This window comes from Cherax quadricarinatus, chromosome 7 (assembly GCF_038502225.1).
Source record: "Cherax quadricarinatus isolate ZL_2023a chromosome 7, ASM3850222v1, whole genome shotgun sequence".
Classification (NCBI taxonomy): domain Eukaryota; kingdom Metazoa; phylum Arthropoda; class Malacostraca; order Decapoda; family Parastacidae; genus Cherax; species Cherax quadricarinatus.
The window spans coordinates 21,111,284-21,133,555 of NC_091298.1; the positions used below are offsets into that span (position 1 = coordinate 21,111,284).

Sequence of the window (22,272 nt, forward strand, 5' to 3'; positions counted from 1 at the left end):
TTGTTGGAAAAAAAAAAAAAAAAAAAAAATCAGTGAAGCCCAGGTGTCTGCCGTACTGTTTGTTCTAGCTGGCGCTCAATTGAACTGGTGCTCCCACAAGGTACTAAGTGATCCCAGATTTTTTAATAGTACACACACCGAGTGTCAAGACCCATTCTATGCTGACCAGGCATCTCAGGCCAATTGTGTCAAATTTGGAGGCAGGAAAAATAAGATGTAGATCTATGTTTGGACAGTTAAGGGGTTAAAAGGACCCCAGTGGAAATAAAACAGTCAATGATGACACACTGAATTTACTGGGTTATCCTGGGTGGATAAACATCCAGGTTAAAAATCTGAACAAATTTTATAATCTATCCAGGATTTCCTGTAGGAATGCAGTCACTCATTTTTTATCCTGCTGGGAATTTAATTTTTGAATTATCTGAGAACATATTCATGTAGCTTTAATTCCCTCTGGCAAGTCATTTACTGTAAATAAATTAGAAATATTATCGAAGCACATACTAATTCTTGTGGCACCCTGCAAATGATGTTACCCCACGAGGGCATTTTTACCTCTTATGATGATTTTGTTCCTTTGGTCTCTTGTTTCAGGGTATTTACTGATGTTACCCTCATCCAACCACAGTTTTTTGTGAAATATAAAAAAACACATTGTTCTACTTTATTATTGCACTTAAAAATAGCAATAAATTATTACTGTATACAGGTCTCCCTCAACATTCACGTTTTCAGCTTTCGCGGGCTTCACACATTCGCGAATTCCCAACTGCCAAATTCCCAGCCACCAAATTCCCAGCTGCCAAATCATATTCAAGTTTCCCGCCACCTGTGAGTCCCTACTACCCTCCCACCGACCCCCGCAACTGGCAGCCAGCCCTCCCACCACTCAGTGTGGTGAGTGTTTTGTTTGTTCATTATTTGCTATTAAACTACAGTATAAATAATGTAAACCCATTCATGACTGCATATTGGAATGGCTATTCGGACAGGTATTAGACGGTGACATTATGTGTTTACTCTTGAACACAGCAAAGAATCAAACATTTCTGCTACTGCTAATAATAACAGTAGTAATAATAATAATAATAATAATAATAAAAAAAAAAATAATAATAATAATAATAATAATAATAATAATAAATACGATATAATTGAAGAAGGAAGTTGTACAAAAATACGAGGGAGTGGTTGACACATCGTCAGTGTGGCTTTGTTTATGCTGGAGTGACCATTAGTCTCCGTGCTCTTCCAAACATTTCACGATAATTCATTGTGTTTGGTGCTTGTAGATTGAGTGCGACTGAAGTGGTAGAGGCAGTGGTTGAGGCAGCTGTTGAGGCAGCTGTTGAGGCAGCGATTGAGGCAGTGGTTGAGGCAGCGATTGAGGCAGTGGGTGAGGCAGCTGTTGAGGCAGCTGTTGAGGCAGCGATTGAGGCAGTGGTTGAGGCAGCTGTTGAGGCAGCGACTGAGGCAGTGGGTGAGGCAGCTGCTGAGGCAGCGATTGAGGCAGTGGTTGAGGCAGCTGTTGAGGCAGCGATTGAGGCAGTGGGTGAGGCAGCTGTTGAGGCAGCGATTGAGGCAGTGGGTGAGGCAGCTGTTGAGGAAGCGATTGAGGCAGTGGTTGAGGCAGCTGTTGAGGCAGCGATTGAGGCAGTGGTTGAGGCAGTGGTATTTAATAACATACATGTTATTAATAATAATAATACATGTTATTAATAATATGTACTATTATTATTTACAACATACATGTTATTAAATACCACTGCCTCAACTGCTGAATTATTGTGAAATGTTTGGAAGAGCAGGGAGACTAATGCTCACTCCAGCATAAACAAAGCCACACTGACGATGTGTCAACCACTCCCTCGTATTTTTGTACAAATTCCTTCTTCAATTATATCATATTTATTATTATTATTATTATTATTATTATTATTATTATTATTATTATTATTATTATTATTACTACTGTTATTATTAGCAGTAGCAGAAATGTTTGATTCTTTGCTGTGTTCAAGAGTAAACACATAATGTCACCGTCTAATACCTGTCCGAATAGCCATTCCAATATGCAGTCATGAATGGGTTTACATTATTTATACTGTAGTTTAATAGCAAATAATGAACAAACAGAACACTCACCACACTGAGTGGTGGGAGGGCTGGCTGCCAGTTGCGGGGGTCGGAGGGAGGGTAGTAGGGACTCCCAGTGGTTGGGGAAGTGGTGGAGGCATTGGTGGAGTCTGTGGTATTTAATAACATACATGTTATTAAAGCATAACATGTATATATTTAGTACAATTTACGATGTTTTCATGTATTTTATGATTGTTCATGGTTCAACAAGTTAAGGAAGCAGTATTGTATTATATTTCCCTACAATATATTGGGGCACCAAACATTCAGGGTTTTTCAACATTCGCGAGGCTCTTGATCCCCTAACCCTCGCGAATGTTAAGGGAGACCTGTATTTATGACGTAAAACATGTAGGAAAAACTCACCTTAATTTTAGGTTTACGAGCTTCTATCCGTTTCTTCCTCTCAGCTTCAGTAAGAGTGGATAGGTCAAGTGGCATCTGATGAAATGTGGTGATATAGGTATGGATAGAGATTATGACTTACTGCAGCAAACAATTATTTAGCCTAATTTTTGCAGAAAAAGATGAATTAAGTACAGGTGGGCTCCACTTTACAGTGCTACACTTAACACTGTTTTCAATTATACCCATTCTTCATTTATTCAGACTTCCTACACTTGATACTGGAGTTCCGCAGGGAAGTGTCCTTGGTCCCCTGCTCTTCCTCATATACATCAATGATCTTCCAAACGTATCCCAACACCTGAAACCCATTCTCTTTGCTGACGACACGACTTATGTCATCTCTCACCCTAATCTTGCCACCCTCAACACCACTGTTAATGAGCTGATCAAAATATCGACTTGGATGACAGCCAATAAACAATAAACACTGACAAAACCTACTATATTATGTTTGGTAGCAGAGCAGGAGATGCACAAATTAACATTAAGATCGACACCACTCTAATTACCAGACATAATGAGGGCAAATTCCTAGGCCTATACCTTGACAACAACCTGAATTTCAGCATCCATATCCAACACATAACCAAAAAAGTATCCAAAACGTTTGGGATCCTCTCCAAGATACGATACTACGTGCCGCAAAATGCCCTTCTCACACTATACCACTCACTTATTTACCCATACCTCACCTATGCTATTTGTGCTTGGGGATCAACTGCAACAACACACCTAAAGCCAATAATAACCCAACAAAAAGCTGCAGTAAGAATAATCACTAAATCCCATCCCTGGCAACACACCCCCCTACTCTTCATAGATCTAAACTTACTCCCTGTTCAGTACATCCACACTTACTACTGTGCAATCTACATTTACAGGACCTTAAACTCCAATATCAACCTTGACCTAAAATGCTTTCTTGGTAGTTGTGACAGAACCCACAGGCATAACACCAGGCACAAACATCTCTACGACATTCCCCGTGTCCGACTAAACCTTTACAAAAATTCAATGTATGTCAAAGGCCCTAAAATCTGGAACACCCTACCTGAGAACTCTAGAACTGCAGACACATTCATCACCTTCAAAACTACCATTAGAAAACATCTTATCTCCCTGATACACCCCATCAACTAACTACACGAATACCACCTGGTGGTTCACACTTACACTCACACACCCATTTGACCATAAACAGAAATATTAATCTCAATCTTAAAATAATGAATCCTGTGATACTCCAATACTGAAACTAAGTACTGTGCCAAAACAAAAGCATTCACATTGCTAAACTCACAAACTAGTATTTAGTCACTTAGCCATAATACCAACTTACCTCATAATTGTAATATTTTAAAATTAAGAATTAAACTAAGTCTGCCCAAAATGCCTAGCCATGCTAGGCATTTTTGGCATTTTGGTACACTCTGTAATCATTATTTTACTACATGTAAACCACACAATAACCAAATTCTGTAAACTCAGCATTGTAATCCTTATAGAGAATAAACTTTGAATTTGAATTGAATTTGAAATATAATATTCATTACTCACTATAAGCTAAGGACAAAAAAATTTTAAGGTAGGTAATGTGTGCACTGTATATGCATTTTTTAGTCCTAGTTATATTGTTTACTTAATATATGATAGTGTAAACATATTATCAGGATTTTATATGCATTTGCAAGTGAAAGAAAAGCTATGATTCACTTTACAGCTAATTTACAGCAGTAGTCCAGAACCTAACCTGCTGTATAAGTGGGGCCCAACTGTACCTAATACAGTATCTGGGAACTCAGACTTTTTTTTAGTACCCAATATGTTTCAACTAATTTATAAAAGGCATGGCAGAAATAAAAGATTTATCAACTACAGGAATTATGTGAAGACCATGAACATGGTAAGTAATGCAGCTGATATGAACCAGTCTAGCTCCCTGAAGTATAAAATTTCAAAGCAAAGAGTTGTTATGTAAGGCGAGATATTTGACTGGCCTTGTCTGTAATACTGTATTTGCATCATTTCAAGAAAAAATACAACTCTGTACATTTTTTTTTTTTAGCTACATCAGCTACCTCCCATCAAGGAAAACTGATCTAAAATAAAAAAAAGATACTGGTATGATTTTTGCCTTTACCCACAACACCAAATTAAAAATCTTCAAAATGGAAAATATTTATGTGCATCTCAAATTATGCACATCTTATATAACTTAAAAATTTGTATGTACAGTAGACCGTCATTTAGAATGAGTTTATGTGGCAGGATTTGGGTATAGCATGATTTAAGAATTGCGGCAAAATTTTATGTAACACTTCGTAAAATTAATTTAACACGGTTCAGTATGTGGGAAGGAAAAAATTCTCTTTTCTTCAAGCAGCTGCGTTGTTGTAGATCAGCAGGGGAGACCTCCCGCCATCCCCTGCCACCCCCCCCTTACACCACCCCATCATCCCAGCATTCGTACTTCATAAGCATCCAGTCTTTTTTCTCTGCTACAAGCTAGCTGTGTTTGTGAATTGTGTGTTGATCTTTTAATTACTATATCTTGTATCTGACAAGCAATCATGACACCCAGTAGGCATACCAGTGTTGCTGAAAGTGGCAAGAAAAGGTATAAGCATTTAAGTCTTAGAATTAACAAAGAAAACAAAGATATCAGACAAGAGATAACCTGTGGTGTAATGAAGTGTTACTTTGTACACATAAAAAGAGGTAAACATAAATTTGTGTGACTTACTGAATGACTTACTGACTTGAATGAATAGCTTACTGACTTGACTGAATAACTTACTGACTTGACTGAATAACTTACTTGACTTAAGGACTTTGACTGACTGACTTGACTGGCTTACTGAATGACTTGACTGGCTTACTGAATGACTTGACTGACTTACTGAATGACTTGACTGACTTACTGAATGACTTGATTGACTTACTGACTTGGCTGAATAGCTTACCAACCTGACTGAATAACTTACTTGGCTGACTGACTGAATAACTTGACTGACTTGGCTGAATAGCTAATGACTTGACTGACTGACTTGAATGGCTGATTGAATGACTTGACTGACTTACTGGATAACTTAACTAACTCACTGACTTGACTGGATAACTTACTGACTTGACTTACTGAATGACTTGACTGATTGACTGAATGACTTAAAGTTAGACACTCCAATACAACCATCAACTTCAGTACCAGAACCTCTACCATCCACCTTAACCCAGTAGGGCCACAGCATAACTCTCCACAATCATCCACAAACACCAGCACCCACAATTTAAGGTAAGAAATACTATTATTTCTGTTACATTTGTAGTCTTAAGCAGTAAAAACAACATAATACATCACAACAATGAACTACAATTACATATTCATTTTTATTGTGTAAGAGGTGGAGGCCTAAAAAAAAAGTTGTTTGGCTTTTTTGGGGGCTCTCAAGAACATAACCCTATTTTCCCCATAAGTTCTTCAGTTCATCGAACATGGTTTTTACCTAGCACAGCATTTTCAGGAATGTAACTACCGTGTTAAGTAATTTTCTTACAAAAATATACAAGCCAATCTTGCAAATTGAACCACTCGCTAATGAAATAAGTTTTAAAATTTACAAACAGAGGCAAGACCAAAATACCTTAATTATTTTTCGTGGTTCATGGTATCTAATGTTTAGAGTCGATCCATCACTTTGTACTAATATTGTTGGGTACTTGCGTGTATATGTCAGTCGTCCAATGCGTGCTATACTAGCTCGATGACAATTAATGTTTGATTTAGCTGATGTCACAAAATTTCGTACTACAGGTAAGAGAAGCCATGATGTAGACAAAGACATTCTGCAAAAAAATTAAAGAATGGAATAAAGACACTAGCATTGAAATATTTAATTAAATTTGCTATCAAACCCTGCACATATTATTAGCACACAAATATTTCCATTCTGCTAATACATATTTTGTTTGATCTGAAATATTTTGGATGCACAATAATGCATGTATGTATATACATTTACCTGGAGAGGGTTTTGGGGGTCAATGCCCCCACAGCTTGGTCTGAGATCAGGCTTCATGGTGGATCAGGGTCTGATCAACCAGGCTGTTACTGCTGGCTGCACACAAGCTGACGTATGAACCACAACCCGGTTGGTCAGGTACTGACTTTAGGTGCCTGTCCAGTGCCTTCTTAAAGACAGCGAGGGGTCTACTGGTAATCCCCCCTCACGTATGCTGGGAGGTAGTTGAACAGTCTTGGGTTGCAGGCACTTATTGTGTTGTCTCTCAATGTACTTGTGGCGCCCCTGCTTTTCATCAGGGGAATGTTGCATCTCTTGCCGAGTCTTTTGCTTTCATAGGGAGTGATTTTTGTGTGCAGGTTTGGTACCAATCCCTCCAGGACCTTCCAAGTGTATATTATCATGTATCTCTCTCACCTGCATTCGAGGGAATACAGATCAAGGACCTTCAACCGTTCCCAGTAATTTAGGTGCCTTATTGTACTTGTGTGTGCTGTGAAAGTTCTTTGTACACTCCCCAGGTCTGCAATGTCGCCAGACTTGAAGGAGGCCATTATTGTACAGCAGTATTCCAGCTTAAGAGAGCACAAGCGATTTGAAGAGAATTATCATGGGCTTGGCATCCCTAGTTTTGAATGTTCTCATTATCCATCCTAACATTTTCCTAGCAGATGAGGTAGATACATTGTTGTGGTCTTTGAAGGTGAGATCCTCTGATATTATCACTTCCAGGTCCTTCACATTACTTTTTCGCTCTGTTGTATGGTTAGAATTTCTCATATACCCTGATACATTTTTAATTTTCTCAATTTTCCCGTATCTGAGTAATTGAAATTTCTCCTCATTGAACTTCATATTGTTTTGAGTGGCCCATTTGAAGCTTTGGTTGATGTCTGCTTGAAGTCTTGTGGTGTCTTCAATGGAGGTCACTGCCATGGTAATCCAGTGTCATCTACAAAGAAAGACACGGAGCTATGGCTTACACTAGAAGACAAAAAGAATGCAGATGTAATATATACAGACTTTGCAAAAGCCTTCGACAAGTGTGACCATGGCGTAATAGCGCACAAAATGCGTGCTAAAGGAATAACAGGAAAAGTCGGTCGATGGATCTATAATTTCCTCACTAACAGAACACAGAGAGTAGTAGTCAACAGAGTAAAGTCCGAGGCAGCTACGGTGAAAAGCTCTGTTCCACAAGGCACAGTACTCGCTCCCATCTTGTTCCTCATCCTCATATCTGATATAGACAAGGATGTCAGCCACAGCACCGTGTCTTCCTTTGCAGATGACACCCGAATCTGCATGACAGTGTCTTCCATTGCAGACACTGCAAGGCACCAGGCGGACATCAACCAAATCTTTCAGTGGGCTGCAGAAAACAATATGAAGTTCAATGATGGGAAATTTCAATTACTCAGATATGGTAAACACGAGGAAATTAAATCTTCATCAGAGTACAAAACAAATTCTGGCCACAAAATAGAGCGAAACACCAACGTCAAAGACCTGGGAGTGATCATGTCGGAGGATCTCACCTTCAAGGACCATAACATTGTATCAATCGCATCTGCTAGAAAAATGACAGGATGGATAATGAGAACCTTCAAAACTAGGAATGCCAAGCCCATGATGACACTCATCAGGTCACTTGTTCTATCTAGGCTGGAATATTGCTGCACACTAACAGCACCTTTCAAGGCAGGTGAAATTGCTGACCTAGAAAATGTACAGAGAACCTTCACGGCGCGCATAACGGAGATAAAACACCTCAATTACTGGGAGTGCTTGAGGTTCCTGAACCTGTATTTCCTGGAACACAGGCGGGAGAGATACATGATTATATACACCTGGAAAATCCTAGAGGGACTAGTACCGAACTTGCACACGAAAATCACTCACTATGAAAGCAAAAGACTTGGCAGACGATGCAACATCCCCCCAATGAAAAGCAGGGGTGTCACTAGCACGTTAAGAGACCATACAATAAGTGTCAGGGGCCCGAGACTGTTCAACTGCCTTCCAGCATACATAAGGGGGATTACCAACAGACCCCTGGCAGTCTTCAAGGTGGCACTGGACAAGCACCTAAAGTCGGTTCCTGATCAGCCGGGCTGTGGGTCGTACGTTGGTTTGCGTGCAGCCAGCAGTAACAGCCTGGTTGATCAGGCTCTGATCCACCAGGAGGCCTGGTCACAGACCGGGCCACGGGGGCGTTGACCCCCGGAACTCTCTCCAGGTAAACTCCAGGTAGTGCACTCATTACTTACCTTAAAATATTTTTAGTCTTAATCTAGGGTGAGACAAGTAGTATTTATTGTAAGAAATCAAGTGTGGTATGTATGGTAGTCAGCCGGGCTACCATACCAGGCCACCCCACCTACACATAATATTCTATTACATTTAAGCATCCCAGAGCGGTAAAATGCATATACAGTTTACTCATTACTTACCTTAAAATATTTGTAGTCTTAATCTAGGGTGAGATGAGTAGTATTTATTATAAGAAATCAAGTGTGGTATGTATGGTAGTCAGCCAGGCTACCATACCAGGCCACCCCACCTACACATAATATTCTATTACATATAAGAATCCCAGAGCAATAAAATGCATATACAGTTCACTCATTACTTACCTTAAAATATTTGTAGTCTTAATGTAGGGTCAGGGGTGAGTAAACGAGATAAAACGAATAAATGAGAGAGAGAGAGAATGAGTACATGAGAGAGGACAGGCGCAGAGTTATGTAAACAAACCAGGCGAACGTAAGTCTTGTAAACAAAGTGTACACGTCTGGTTTGTGTACAAGTTACATTGTGTACAAGTTGTTTCCACATTGATACGGTAGAATAAATAAAGAAGAACACTCCCATTCTCATGTAACACCATGTCTAGAAGAAATGCTCTGAGTGAAGGCAATGGAAATAAGTCACTCTGTCTGACTTTTTTGGGTTATCCTAGGTTCTCTACACATGTGCTGTTATGTATGATAATCTATGTAACTGTATTTGTGTATACATGAATAAACTTACTTACATACATACAAAAGGAATAATTTTCTACAGTTACCCCCAGTAACACATTTTCTCTTATGTTAGACTAGAGAAAATGTTATTCTTGCCGTCACTTGTACAAGTTATCTGGCTATGACATCTCACATTTATGTTTATTTATTCTATTGTGGGGTGTATTTATCATCTTTTTATGTTATGTATCGTGTTTATTACATAATTTTGAAAAAAATATCATGGATGGATTAATGAAAATGTGTACATTAACGTAATATACGACATTTAATGAGACTCGGTGATTATTATTATTATAATCATTTCTAATATGGCGTCCTTTGTGCAAGTTGTCTGGCTCCCACATCTCATATTTATGTTTATTTATTCTACTGTGGGGTGTATTTATCATCTTTTTATGTTATGCATCGTGTTTATTATATAATTTTGAAAAAATATCATAGATGGATTAATGAAAATGTGTATATTAACGTAATATACAACATTTAAATGAGACTCGGTGATTATTACAGTGGAACCTCCAAAATCGAACGTATCACACATCGAACGTTTCAAAAATAGGACCATCTTTTCGGACAAACTGTGTCCCTATTATCGAACGCGCCCCTATTTTCGGACTGCTGGGTACGGGGCCTGTCTGCCGCCCACTCTGTCCGCGTCCCCGTGCAGGTGCCGTGAGCAGTCTAGCTTTGTTTATGCTTGAGTGAACACTAACCTGCGCTCTCATTCACACATTTTACGATTATTTCGTTGTGTTTAGTGCTTGTGGGACTGTGAAATAAGCTGCCATGGGCCCAAAGAAACTTGCCAGTGGTACCCCTGTGGTAAAGAAAGTGAGAAACACCATAGATGTAAAGAAGGAAATAATAAAGAAGTATGAGAGTGGTGTGAGACTTGTTGGGTGTGCCAGGGCGTATGGGAAAAACAAGTCGACCATCGGTTCTATCCTGGCAAAGAAAGAAGAAATCAAGGAAGCTGATGTTGCAAAAGGTGTTAATATAGGGAGTGGATGAGGTGCCTTCTTCAAAGATTAAGGAGATTCGTGCCAAGTGGAATGATATCCAAATGTTTGTGCAGAATTACCACCCTGAGCAAGCTGAAACAAGCCATCTTTGCAACAAGTTCAGTGACAGAACCATGTCCCATTTTAGGGAAATGTTAAAGAGGTGCCAGAAACAGAGGACTGTGGACAGTTATTTTGTGAGACAGGGGTCCAGTGACTCTCAAGCTGGTCCTATTGGCATTAAAAGACAGAGAAGGGAAGTAACCCCAGAGAGGGCTTTACCTGAAGTCCTCATGGGGGGAGATTCTCCTTCCAAACACTAACCCCAACTCCCTCTCTCCTCCTCCCTATCTTCCAGATGCCATCACCAATCTTCAATAAAGGTAAGTAAAAATATTATTTTATAAGTATTACTATACATAATTAAAACTATAGTATCTGTTGTATGTAAAACTGTAATTAATCTCTATAAAATGTATTTTTTGTGTGAATATTTTTGGGTTTCTGGAATGGATTAATTGTATTTCCATTATTTCTTATGGGAAATATTGCTTCGAATTTCAGACTTTTCGAATTTAGAACTAGCTCCTGGAACGGATTAAGTTCGATTTTTGAGGTTCCACTGTATTATCATTACTAATATGACGTCTCGAGATATAAGACACTTAATGATTTTAATGTGTACCTGCACACCAGCACAGTATGTAAGTTTATTTAGGTACAGGTATACAGTGGACCCTCGCCTAACGATATTAATCCGTTCCTGAGAGCTCAACGTTAGGCGAAATTATCGTTAGCCGAATTAATTTTCCCCATAAGAAATAATGGAAATCAAATTAATCCGTTCCTGACACTCCAAAGTATGAAAAAAAAATTTTTTACCACATGAAATATTAATTTTAATACACACAAACTGAAGAAGACATGTACAATTACATGACACTTACCTTTATTGAAGATCTGGTGATGACTGATGGGATGGGAGGAGGGGAGAGTGTGGATGGTGTTAATGTTTAGAAGGGGAATCCCCTTCCATTAGGACTTGAGATGTCAAGTCCTTTTCCGGGGTTACTTCCCTTCTTCTTTTAATGCGACTAGGACCAGCTTGAGAGTCACTGGACCTCTGTCGCACAACATATCTGTCCATAGAGGCCTGTATTTCCCGTTCCTTTATGACAAACCTAAAGTGTTTCACAACATTGTCAGTGTAATAGTAATAGCACGGCTTGCAATAGATGTGTGAGGGTGATTTTCATCAAAAAAGGTTTGCACTTTAAGCCACATTGCACACATTTCCTTAATCTTTGAAGTAGGCAACTTTCTCAATTTCTCTATCCCCTCCTCTGGAGCAGCTCATCAGTGGTTAGTTCATCATTGTCCTCCTCCACCAACTCTTCCACATCCTCCCCACTAACCTCCAACCCCAAGGACTTCCCCAATGCCACAATTGATTCCACAACTGGCATAGGCTTCTCAGGGTTAGCCTCAAATCCTTCAAGATCCCTTTTGTCTACACATTCTGGCCACAGTTTCTTCCAAGCAGAGTTCAAGGTCCTCTTAGTCACTTCCTCCCAAGCCTTACCTATAATGTTTACACAATTGAGGATGCTAAAGTGATCTCTCCAAAACTCTCTTAGAGTCAACTGAGTTTCTGTGGTCACTACAAAGCACCTTTCAAACATAGCTTTTGTGTAGAGTTTTTTGAAGTTTGCAATGACCTGCTGGTCCATGGGCTGCAGGAGAGGAGTGGTATTAGGAGGCAAAAACTTGACCTTAATGAAGCTCATGTCCCCAGAAAGTCGCTCTGCCACGTCTGAAGGATGACCAGGAGCATTGTCTAATACTAGGAGGCACTTAAGGTCCAATTTATTTTCCAGGAGGTAATTTTTCACAGTGGGGGCAAATGCATGGTGTAACCAGTCATCGAAAAGGTCTCTAGTGACCCATGCCTTACTGTTTGCCCTCCACATCACACACAAATTAGCTTTGAGGACATTGTTTTTCCTGAACACTCTGGGAGTTTCAGAGTAATACACCAATAAAGGCTTCACTTTGCAATCACCACTAGCATTAGCACACATCAACAGAGTAAGCCTGTCTTTCATAGGCTTATGTCCTGGGAGTGCCTTTTCCTCCTGAGTAATGTAGGTCCTGCTTGGCATTTTCTTCCAAAACAGGCCTGTTTCGTCACAATTAAACACTTGTTCAGGTTTCAATTCTTCACTGTCTATGTACTCCTTGAATTCCTTCACATATTTTTCAGCTGCTTTTTGGTCCGAACTGGCAGTCTCACCATGCCTTATCACACTATGTATGCCACTACGATTCTTAAATCTCTCAAACCAACCTTTGCTGGCCTTAAATTCACTCACATCACCACTAGTTGCAGGCATTTTTCTAATTAAATCGTCATGTAACTTCCTAGCCTTTTCACATATGATTGCTTGAGAGATGCTATCTCCTGCTATCTGTTTTTTGTTTATCCACACCAATAACAGTCTCTCAACATCTTCTATCACTTGTGATCTCTATTTCGAAAACAAAGTTGCACCTTTGGCAAGAACAGCTTCCTTGATTGCCGCTTTCTTGGCCACAATTGTTGCGATGGTTGATTGGGGTTTTGTGTACAACCTGGCCAGCTCGGAGACACGCACTTCACTTTCATACTTAGCAATGATCTCTTTCTTCATATCCACAGTAATTCTCACCCTTTTTGCTGTAGGGTTGGCACTAGAAGCTTTCTTGGGGCCCATGGTGACTTATTTGGCATGTGCAGTCACTAAAAACGGTGTGATAATATGAAATGTTCCGATTGTATGTTCGATTCGACTGCGGTGGCTGGCTTGTAAACACTGGCACCCACGGGACAAGTGAGGCGCGCTCAGGCCACAAGTTTACGCGTCTCGAACGGAACGTATCGCGTTGGGCGAGTTTTTTAGCGCTAGCCAAGGCAAAATTTTGGCGTTAAAATGTATTGCTAGCCAGATTTAACGTTATGCGATGAGTTCATTAGGCGAGGGTCCACTGTACATAAGTATAATTATCAGAGTATATATAAAATAACTTTTAAAAACACTTGAAATTTTGGAGTTTCCAGACATAATGGAGAGACTTAGTGCTTACGGATCTCACAGAGAATGTAAAGAAACCGGGTGGGGCGTGGTGACCGTATTAGAAAGTCAGGTGGGGGGAGCCGTATAGCGAGTTTTGGTCAAAATTTGAAATGACCGTATTAGCAGAATGCTGTAAAACAAAACACCGTAAAGCGGGGCCCTACTGTACAGGTTCAGGAACTTCAAGAGCTCCCAGTAATTGAGGTGTTTTATCTCCATTATGCATGCTGTGAAGGTTCTCTGTACATTTTCTAGGTCAGCAATTTTACCTGCCTTGAAAGGTGCTGTTAGTGTGCAGCAATATTCCAGCCTAGATAGAACAAGCGACCTGAAGAGTGTCATCATGGGCTTGGCATCCCTAGTTCTGAAGGTTCTCATTATCCAGTGGAACCCCGGTTTTCGTCCGGTCTGAATATCGTACAATTCAGATTTTGACCACTTTTTTCGGTGAATTTTTACCCCAGGTTTCGTACATCCACTCGGAAATTGTCTGTACCAGACGCGTCCACCTGGGCTGCTCATACGTTCGTGAGACTAGCACGTAATAATAATCACTTTTGGGCACATTAACCCCTTCAGGGTCCAAGGCCAAAATCTGAAGTGGTGCCCCAGTGTCCAAGAATTTTCCAAAAAAAATTTGTTATTTTTTCTTATGAAATGGTAGAGAATCTTTCTGTGAAGGTAATAAAACAAAAAGTATGAAATTTGATGGAAAACTGATGAAGTTATGCTCTTGCGAATTTTGATGTGTCAGCGATATTTACGAATCGGCGATTTTGCCGACTTTGACTCCCATTTTAGGCCAATTACATCATTTCAGTCGACCAAATTCTTAGCTATTTTACTAGTATTACTTCTATTCTATCGATTGAGCACAAGAAATCGCCAAGTCAACTGTTTCAACTACAAAATAAAGTGATTGGAAATTGGTAATTGGCCAATTTAACACAAAGTTCAAAATATTCCAATTTCAAAAGAGCATCCAGAATAAACAATGTAGGCATTCCTGGCACTAAACTAACATTTCCTCTGTTCATTAGTTACAAATAAACCCCGTTTTGATTTTTTTTTTCACATAATGAATTTTTATTCACACCAAAAAATAGAAGATTTGCTGTTGTGCAATATTGTAATAATTGTATAAATATCATCACCACATTTGTGAATGCATATTAGACCCACCAGCTGGCGTGTATTAGACGTGTGAGGTCGTTTGTTTACTCTTGAACATCTGCAAAAATTTAACATTTCCGCTACTTTGAGCTCAGTTTCAAGCCATTTTCAGTGCTAAAACCAATCAAAATCATCTCTATTTCTGTAATATGTCTTCCATTCTATCAAATGAGACCAAGAAATTGCAAATACAACTATAAAAAACATACGAAAAAACACTGCAAAGTTGCTGTTTTAATCGAAAATCTTGGTTTCAGTTTTTTTCTCTCATTATACACAGTGTGCTGCAGGATTTGTTTTTTGTGGTGCACACATACCACATAGATGTATTCTCTCATATCTAGGCCCAAGTGTACCACTCACAGTTTATCAGAGTGAGCTGAGCTCATGACGTAGATCTACGGTTTGGACCCTGAATGTAAAGCCGTAGATCTACGGGACGGACCCTGAAAGGGTTAAATGTCTTATTTTAAGTTAATATAGACGTTTTCATTAATCCATCTATGATATTTTCTTCAAAATTATATAAGAAACACGTTACACATAGCATATAAACATGCCTTTGTTACTTGTTCACTAAGTGTCCCTCTAGTCTTAAGGCCATAGTAATAATACTAATACATAATAATAATCACTCTTGGGCACATTAAATGTCTTATTTTAGGTTAATAGAGACATTTTCATTAATCCATCTATGATATTTTCTTCAATATTATATAAGAAACACATTACATAGCAAGTAAACATGCATTGTTTATACACTGTGGAAGTGTGCTAGCCAGACGGAGGGAAAACAGTATGTTTTCTCTGTTCCAGCATTAGAGAAAATGTGTATGAATCTGTGCTGGCCCAGTCACCACCCAGTCGATGGTAATATGGCCCTGGGCACCATTAAATATCATGTAGCTAGGATGTGGAAGAGTTGGTGGAGAATTATCACCCTAACAAAGCTGTTGCAAGCCATGTCTGCATTTTCCAGTGACTCTCAAGCTGGTCCTAGTGCCCGTAAAAGACAAAGAAGGGAAGTAACCCCAGAGAGGGCTTTGATACCTGAAATCCTAATGGAGGGGGATTCCCCTTCCAAACAATACCCTCTCCTCCTCCCTTTCCCCTCCTCGCCATCTTCCATACACCAACAAGTCTTCAATAAAGGTAAAAGTGATGTTAAATGTTCACTTATCCATTTTATTAGTCATTTATATTTATTTCTCATTGTTTTCAATATGTAAAACTCTAGTTATTCTCTATAAAATGTATTTTTTGTTTATATTTTTGGGTGTCTGGAACGGATTAATTGGATTTACATTATTTCTTATGGGAAATATTGCTTCAGATTTCGTACAATTCGGTTTTCGTCAGACTTTCTGGAACAAATTAATCACGAAAACTGAGGTTCCACTGTAGTTATGTATAGGGTACTGCAAAATGAGGAACCCATTACAGCAGTGAAATATTTAGTAATATCTTTTGATCCTCATATGTAAGGTGAATTAACAGTTAACAATTTAGGCAGTAAAAAATAAAAGCAAATATAAGTTAAATTTCCTCTAGAGACAGGCACAATGCCTATCTGCTCAGGCATGCAATACCCTATGTCTAGCTCTTATATAATGTTATGCAGTTGGCTTAGTAGGCAACACACTCGCCTCATACATTGAGTGTCCATGGTTCACCTACCAGTAAGTACATCACAGCCATGGAGTGTCTAGGACCCGTCACCAGGAAGCACAAGGACTGGTTCGACAAACACTGCACAGAAATCCAGCAGCTGCTGGAAGAGAAACGAAAGGCCTACATGGCCCACATCAATGACCCAAAGTCCAGAGCGAAGCAAGATGCACTGAGAAACATACGCAGCAATACCCAGCGAAAAATGCGTGAAATGCAAGACTCTTGGCTAAGCAACAAAGCCGATGAGATTCAGGGCTTTGCAGACAGAAATGATATGAAGAACTTCTATGACGGCCTGAAAGAAATCTACGGCCCTACCACCTCTGGCACATCACCACTCCTCAGCGCAGATGGGTCAACGCTGCTCACAGACAAGGATAAAATTCTAGAGAGATGGGCAGAACATTTTGACAGCGTGCTGAACCGTCCATCCACCATCAACGATGAAGCCATCAAACGTCTACCTCAGATTCCGACCAACGAGACGCTGAATGCCATCCCCACTTTGGAGGAGACTCAGCAAGCAATACGTCAACTGTCCAGTGGCAAAGCTTCTGGGTCTGACGCCATCCAAGCTGAAGTCTACAAAGAAGGCGGAATGGCACTGGTAGAGAAACTTCCCCAACTCTTCCAGCTTGTATGGCAGTACGAGACAGTTCCTCAGGACTTTAAAGATGCTTCCATCGTGTATCTCTACAAATGAAAAGGAAACTGCCAGGCATGCGACAACCACCGTGGTATCTCCCTGCTCTCCATCGCAGGCAAAACCCTGGCTAGAGTTCTACTCAATCGGCTCAATGAACATCTAGAGCAAGGACTCCTACCTGAAAGCCAGTGCGGCTTCCGGAAAGATCGTGGGACTATCGACATGGTGTTCGCTGCTAGACAGCTACAGGAGAAATGTCAGGAACAGAACGCCAACTTGTACTCCACCTACGTCGATTTGACCAAGGCCTTCGACACCGTTAGTAGAGAGGGCCTTTGGAGAATCATGGTAAAGTATGGCTGCCCAAAGACGTTTATTGCCATCATACGCCAACTTCGTGATGGAATGCTGGCCAGAGTCCAAGACAACGGAGAGACGTCTAAACCATTCCCAGTCTCAAATGGAGTGAAACAAGGCTGCGTGCTTGCTCCCACCCTGTTCAGCCTGATGTTCTCGGCCATGCTTACAGACGCATTCAGGGACACAGACGCAGGAATCGGCATCAGGTACCGTACAGATGGGTCTGTCTTCAACCTCAGGAGGCTTCAAGCAAAAACCAAGGCTGCAACTGACACCATCAATGACCTGCTATTTGCTGATGACTGCGCCCTCAATGCTGCTTCAGAAGCCGCCATGCAGCACAGTGTTGACAAGTTCTCTGATGCCTGCAACAACTTCGGGCTGACAATCAGTACAACGAAGACTGAAGTGATGCACCAGCCTGCTCCGGGAAAGACGTATGTTGAGCCAAACATCACCATCAACAGGCAGCGACTGAACGCTGTAGACAAATTCACCTACCTCGGCAGTACCCTTTCTAGAAACATTGTCATCGATGATGAGGTGAATGCCAGACTTGACAAAGCCAGTGCCACCTTCGGCAGGCTCCACAAGAATGTATGGAACCGAAGAGGCATCATCACAAGCACCAAGATCAAGGTGTACAGAGCCATAGTCCTCACCACACTTCTCTATGGCTGCGAAACCTGGACTGTCTACAAACGTCACGCCAGAAAGTTGAACCACTTTCACACCACACGGCTCAGAAAAATTCTTGGCATCAAATGGCAAGATAAAATCCCAGACACAAGTGCTGACTACAGCTGGCCTGCCTAGCATCTACACCATCCTAATGCAGACACAGCTTCGCTGGGCAGGTCACGTTGCTCGCATGCCAGACCACTGGCTGCCAAAGAAACTCTTGTTTGGCGAACTGCAGCATGGAAAGCGCTCTCAAGGAGGCCAAAAGAAGCGCTATAAGGACATCCTTAAGACTGCTCTGAAAGCTTTCAACACCAACCACACCATGTGGGAGCTGATAGCTCAGGACAAGAATGACTGGCAAGCAGTTGTCCAGAAAGGGGCAACATCCTGCGAGGCAAGCAGAATCTCACTAGCTGAGCAGCGCAGGCAGGCGAGGAAGACCAGAGCCATCAGACCCCTCGATGCCGCCACCCTTCCCTGTCCACACTGCCAGAGAACATTTCGTACGCGGATTGGCCTGACAAGTCATCTGCGTACCCACCAACTTCGACCCCAGGATGACTAGATGGTCCTCGTCGAATCGACGGACGAACAACTAACTAACTAACTAATTAACTAACATGGGTAGTAGTCAACTGGTGTAGGCTGCATCCTGGGGGACAAGATTGAAGGCCTCCAATGAAAATAAGACAGACACTCCCCAGTGACACACTTACTTTCTTGGGTTATCCTGGGTGTCCAACCCAGAGGATTAGACATTCAGCATAACTCAGTAAATATTTTCTTAACTCTAGGGGTTAGTCACCCAGGATACGCCGGTAAAGCCATATATCTTATTTCTACTGGGGTCCTTTGATTCTCTTTCCCACAATGTGACCAACACCAGTCGGCTAACACCCAGGTACCTATTTACTGCCAAGTGAAAAGGGGCAAGAGGTGTAGGGCAATATGCCCTGTTTCCACTTGTGGTGGGACAGAACCCTGGTACTTAAGATAAGATAAGATAAGATTTCGTTCGGATTTTTAACCCCGGAGGGTTAGCCACCCAGGATAACCCAAGAAAGTCAGTGCGTCATCGAGGACTGTCTAACTTATTTCCATTGGGGTCCTTAATCTTGTCCCCCAGGATGCGACCCACACCAGTCGACTAACACCCGGGTACATTTGCTGCTAGGTGAACAGGACAATAGGTGTAAGGAAACGTGTCGGAATTTCCACCCGCCGGGAATCGAACCCGGGCCCTCCGTGTGTGAAGCGGGAGCTTTAGCCACCAGACCACCGAGCCACCCAAAAGTGATACCACAAGAGCCGCAAACCAAGAATTAAAAAGGACCCCAACAGATATATTCCACTTGATTTGACTATAATGAGTAATCTTTAGTTAAATATACATAATATACTATATATGTGTGCCCTGTGCCCTTAAATGGAGTCAAGTTAAGTCACCGAATTTTCAAATCACTTACGTAGGTGAGTTATCCACGCAGTAGGTTCTGTGACGTGTTAAAACATAACTATGAGTTATCCAACGGTCAAATTTAGGAATTTAGGTTTAAAGTTGGTTAAGTTAGGCTGAACAATTATTATATTCATGGAGGCACGTTAAACCCATAAGGATTATACAGCGCCTGTGGGGGATAGGATGGAAGGTATTCAGGCTCAATTTGGGGAACTGGAGCACAGATCCAATTCCCTAGATCAAGAGTCCTTCACCAGCATCAAGGAACCTCCCTTGAGGGGTTAGACTAAAAGAATGTACCTATTGTTGCTACTGGGGTTTTATGTGCCACCATAGTGCAAATTGTAAGCAAGTTTATTCAGGTATACACAAATACAGTTACATAGATCATCATGCATAACATAACGCTAAACGGATCACCTGTCACAAGACTCACGTATGGAAAATTTCTAGGAATCCACCTTGACAGTCGCTTCAAATTCCAGACACATATACAACAGATAACCAAGAAAATCTCTAAGACATACTATCAAAGATACGATACTATGTTCCACAATCGGCTTTCCTTGCACTGTATCATTCACTCATCTACCCTTATCTCACATATGGAATTTGTGCATGGGGATCAACAACATTAAATCATCTAAGACCCCTAATAACCCAGCAAAAGGCAGCAGTCAGAATGATAACAAATTCCCACTCCCGCCAGCATACTCCACCAATATTCAAAAGTCTAAATCTGCTCACCATTAAGAACACCCATACTTATTCATGTGCCTACTACATACATACATTGAACAATACACACAAACATAAACCCTCCACTCAAACTTTTCCTCACCAATCTTAACAGGACACATGACCACAACACAAGACAGATCACTTTTTGATGTACCCCGTGTCCACATCACACTGTATAAAAACTCTATGCACATAAAGGGCCCCAAAATTTGGAATTCATTGCCAGAAAATACGAAAGTAACTCGATCTGAAAATTAATTTAAGACTTCTCAAAAGCCACCTGATCACCCTAGACTAAATACTCAACTACCAATAAATCTACTAATTACCCAAATGCTAAATCCTCATGACCAGACAACCCAGCTCATATATTGGCTAATTACCACATAGAAGTATACATACCTACCAAAACCAATATTACCTTTCACCAAATTGTAACAGTCTCATACTGTAAACTACTGAAAACTGCTACTGAATCATGTGTCATAAAAAGCATTTTTGAATATATGAATATATCCTTTTGTTTGTGTAAATTAGATTCGCTTATTATTAATAGAACCACTGTACAACTATGATAATTTCTTTAGTGATAAGTAGTCAATAAGACATTGAATTAAGTCAGCCCATAATGCCAAGGCATAACAGAGGCTCTATTTGCATTGCAACCCATCATTGTAAAAATATAATCTCAATGAACTACCTGCAAAGAAATAAATGAATTTAAATCTGAATCTAGCAGCATATGCGTAAAGACCCTAGGATAACCCAAAAAAGTCAAGAGTGACTTATTTCCATTGTGTTGGAAATAAGTCATGAACCCCACTGAAAATAAGTAATTTTATTTGACTTCTAGAATTATTGAAGGTAATTTACACATATATTAATATGTAAGACAATAGTGGTAAATATATCTCAAATAATCCTAAATTGTACCTGTTGTGAGGCTGATGGGGTTATTAAGGGCCACCACAACTGAAGGTGTAGTGAGCCAGGAATCTATCAAGGCAGAAATATTTACCTTATTTCAGTACTAAAAAGAGAACATAAAAGACCATTTCAAACTATTTGGCTTTGATAGGTTATTATTGTTAACTTTTCATTATTGGCACAACTGAATGCCCATAAAAACTTACTACAAATATTGAAGAAATTATTTAAAATATGGGATGGCTTTGTATAAGCCAGTTTTGGTCACCGTATTACAGAATTCAATTCAAGTTTATTCTCTATAAGGGTTACAATGTGGGGTTTACAGGTTTTGGGTATTGTGTGGTTTACATGTTATAAAATACTAATTACAGAAGGGGTCTCTAGGACACCTAGCATGGCTAGGCATTTCGAGCAGACTTAGATTAATTCTTAGCATTAAATCCTTACAGATTATGGTATTAAGGCTAAGTGACTACATCATAATTTGTGAGTTTAGCAATGTGAATGCTTTTGTTTTGGCACAATACAAAGTGTCTATATTGGAGTATCATAGGCAAACTTATGACTAGTTAGGATTTATTATTTTAAGATTAAAATTAGTATTTCTGGGTTTATAGTCAGTGGGTGAGTGAGTGTGTGTGAACCACCAGGTGGTTATCATGTAGTTAGTTGTCGGGGTGGATCAGGGAGATAAGATGTTTTCTAACTGTAATTTTGAAAGTGATGAACGTGTCTGCAGTTCTAGAGTTTTCAGGTAGGGTGTTAAAGATTTTAGGTCCTTTGAAATACATTGAATTTTTGTAAAGGTTTAGTCGAACACGGGGAATGTCATAGAGATGTTTGTGTCTGGTGTTATGCCTGTGGATCCTGTCACAACTATCAAGAAAGCGTTTAAG

The 22,272-nt window shown here is 40.3% G+C and overlaps 1 protein-coding gene across 1 annotated transcript in view; it reads right to left on the minus strand.

Annotated features, from left to right (window-relative positions):
• mRpL55 (mitochondrial ribosomal protein L55) overlaps positions 1-21,341 on the minus strand; it is a 42,665-nt gene extending 21,324 nt beyond the window's left edge. The window contains exons 1-3 of the mRNA XM_070082358.1: positions 21,320-21,341; positions 6,192-6,393; positions 2,509-2,583 (exon numbers count right to left, since the gene is read on the minus strand). Of these exons, the coding sequence (XP_069938459.1) occupies positions 2,509-2,583; positions 6,192-6,392 (276 nt within the window). The 5' untranslated portion in view covers position 6,393; positions 21,320-21,341. The remainder of the gene's footprint in view (positions 1-2,508; positions 2,584-6,191; positions 6,394-21,319) is intronic.
• Between the last annotated feature and the right edge of the window lie 931 nt (positions 21,342-22,272).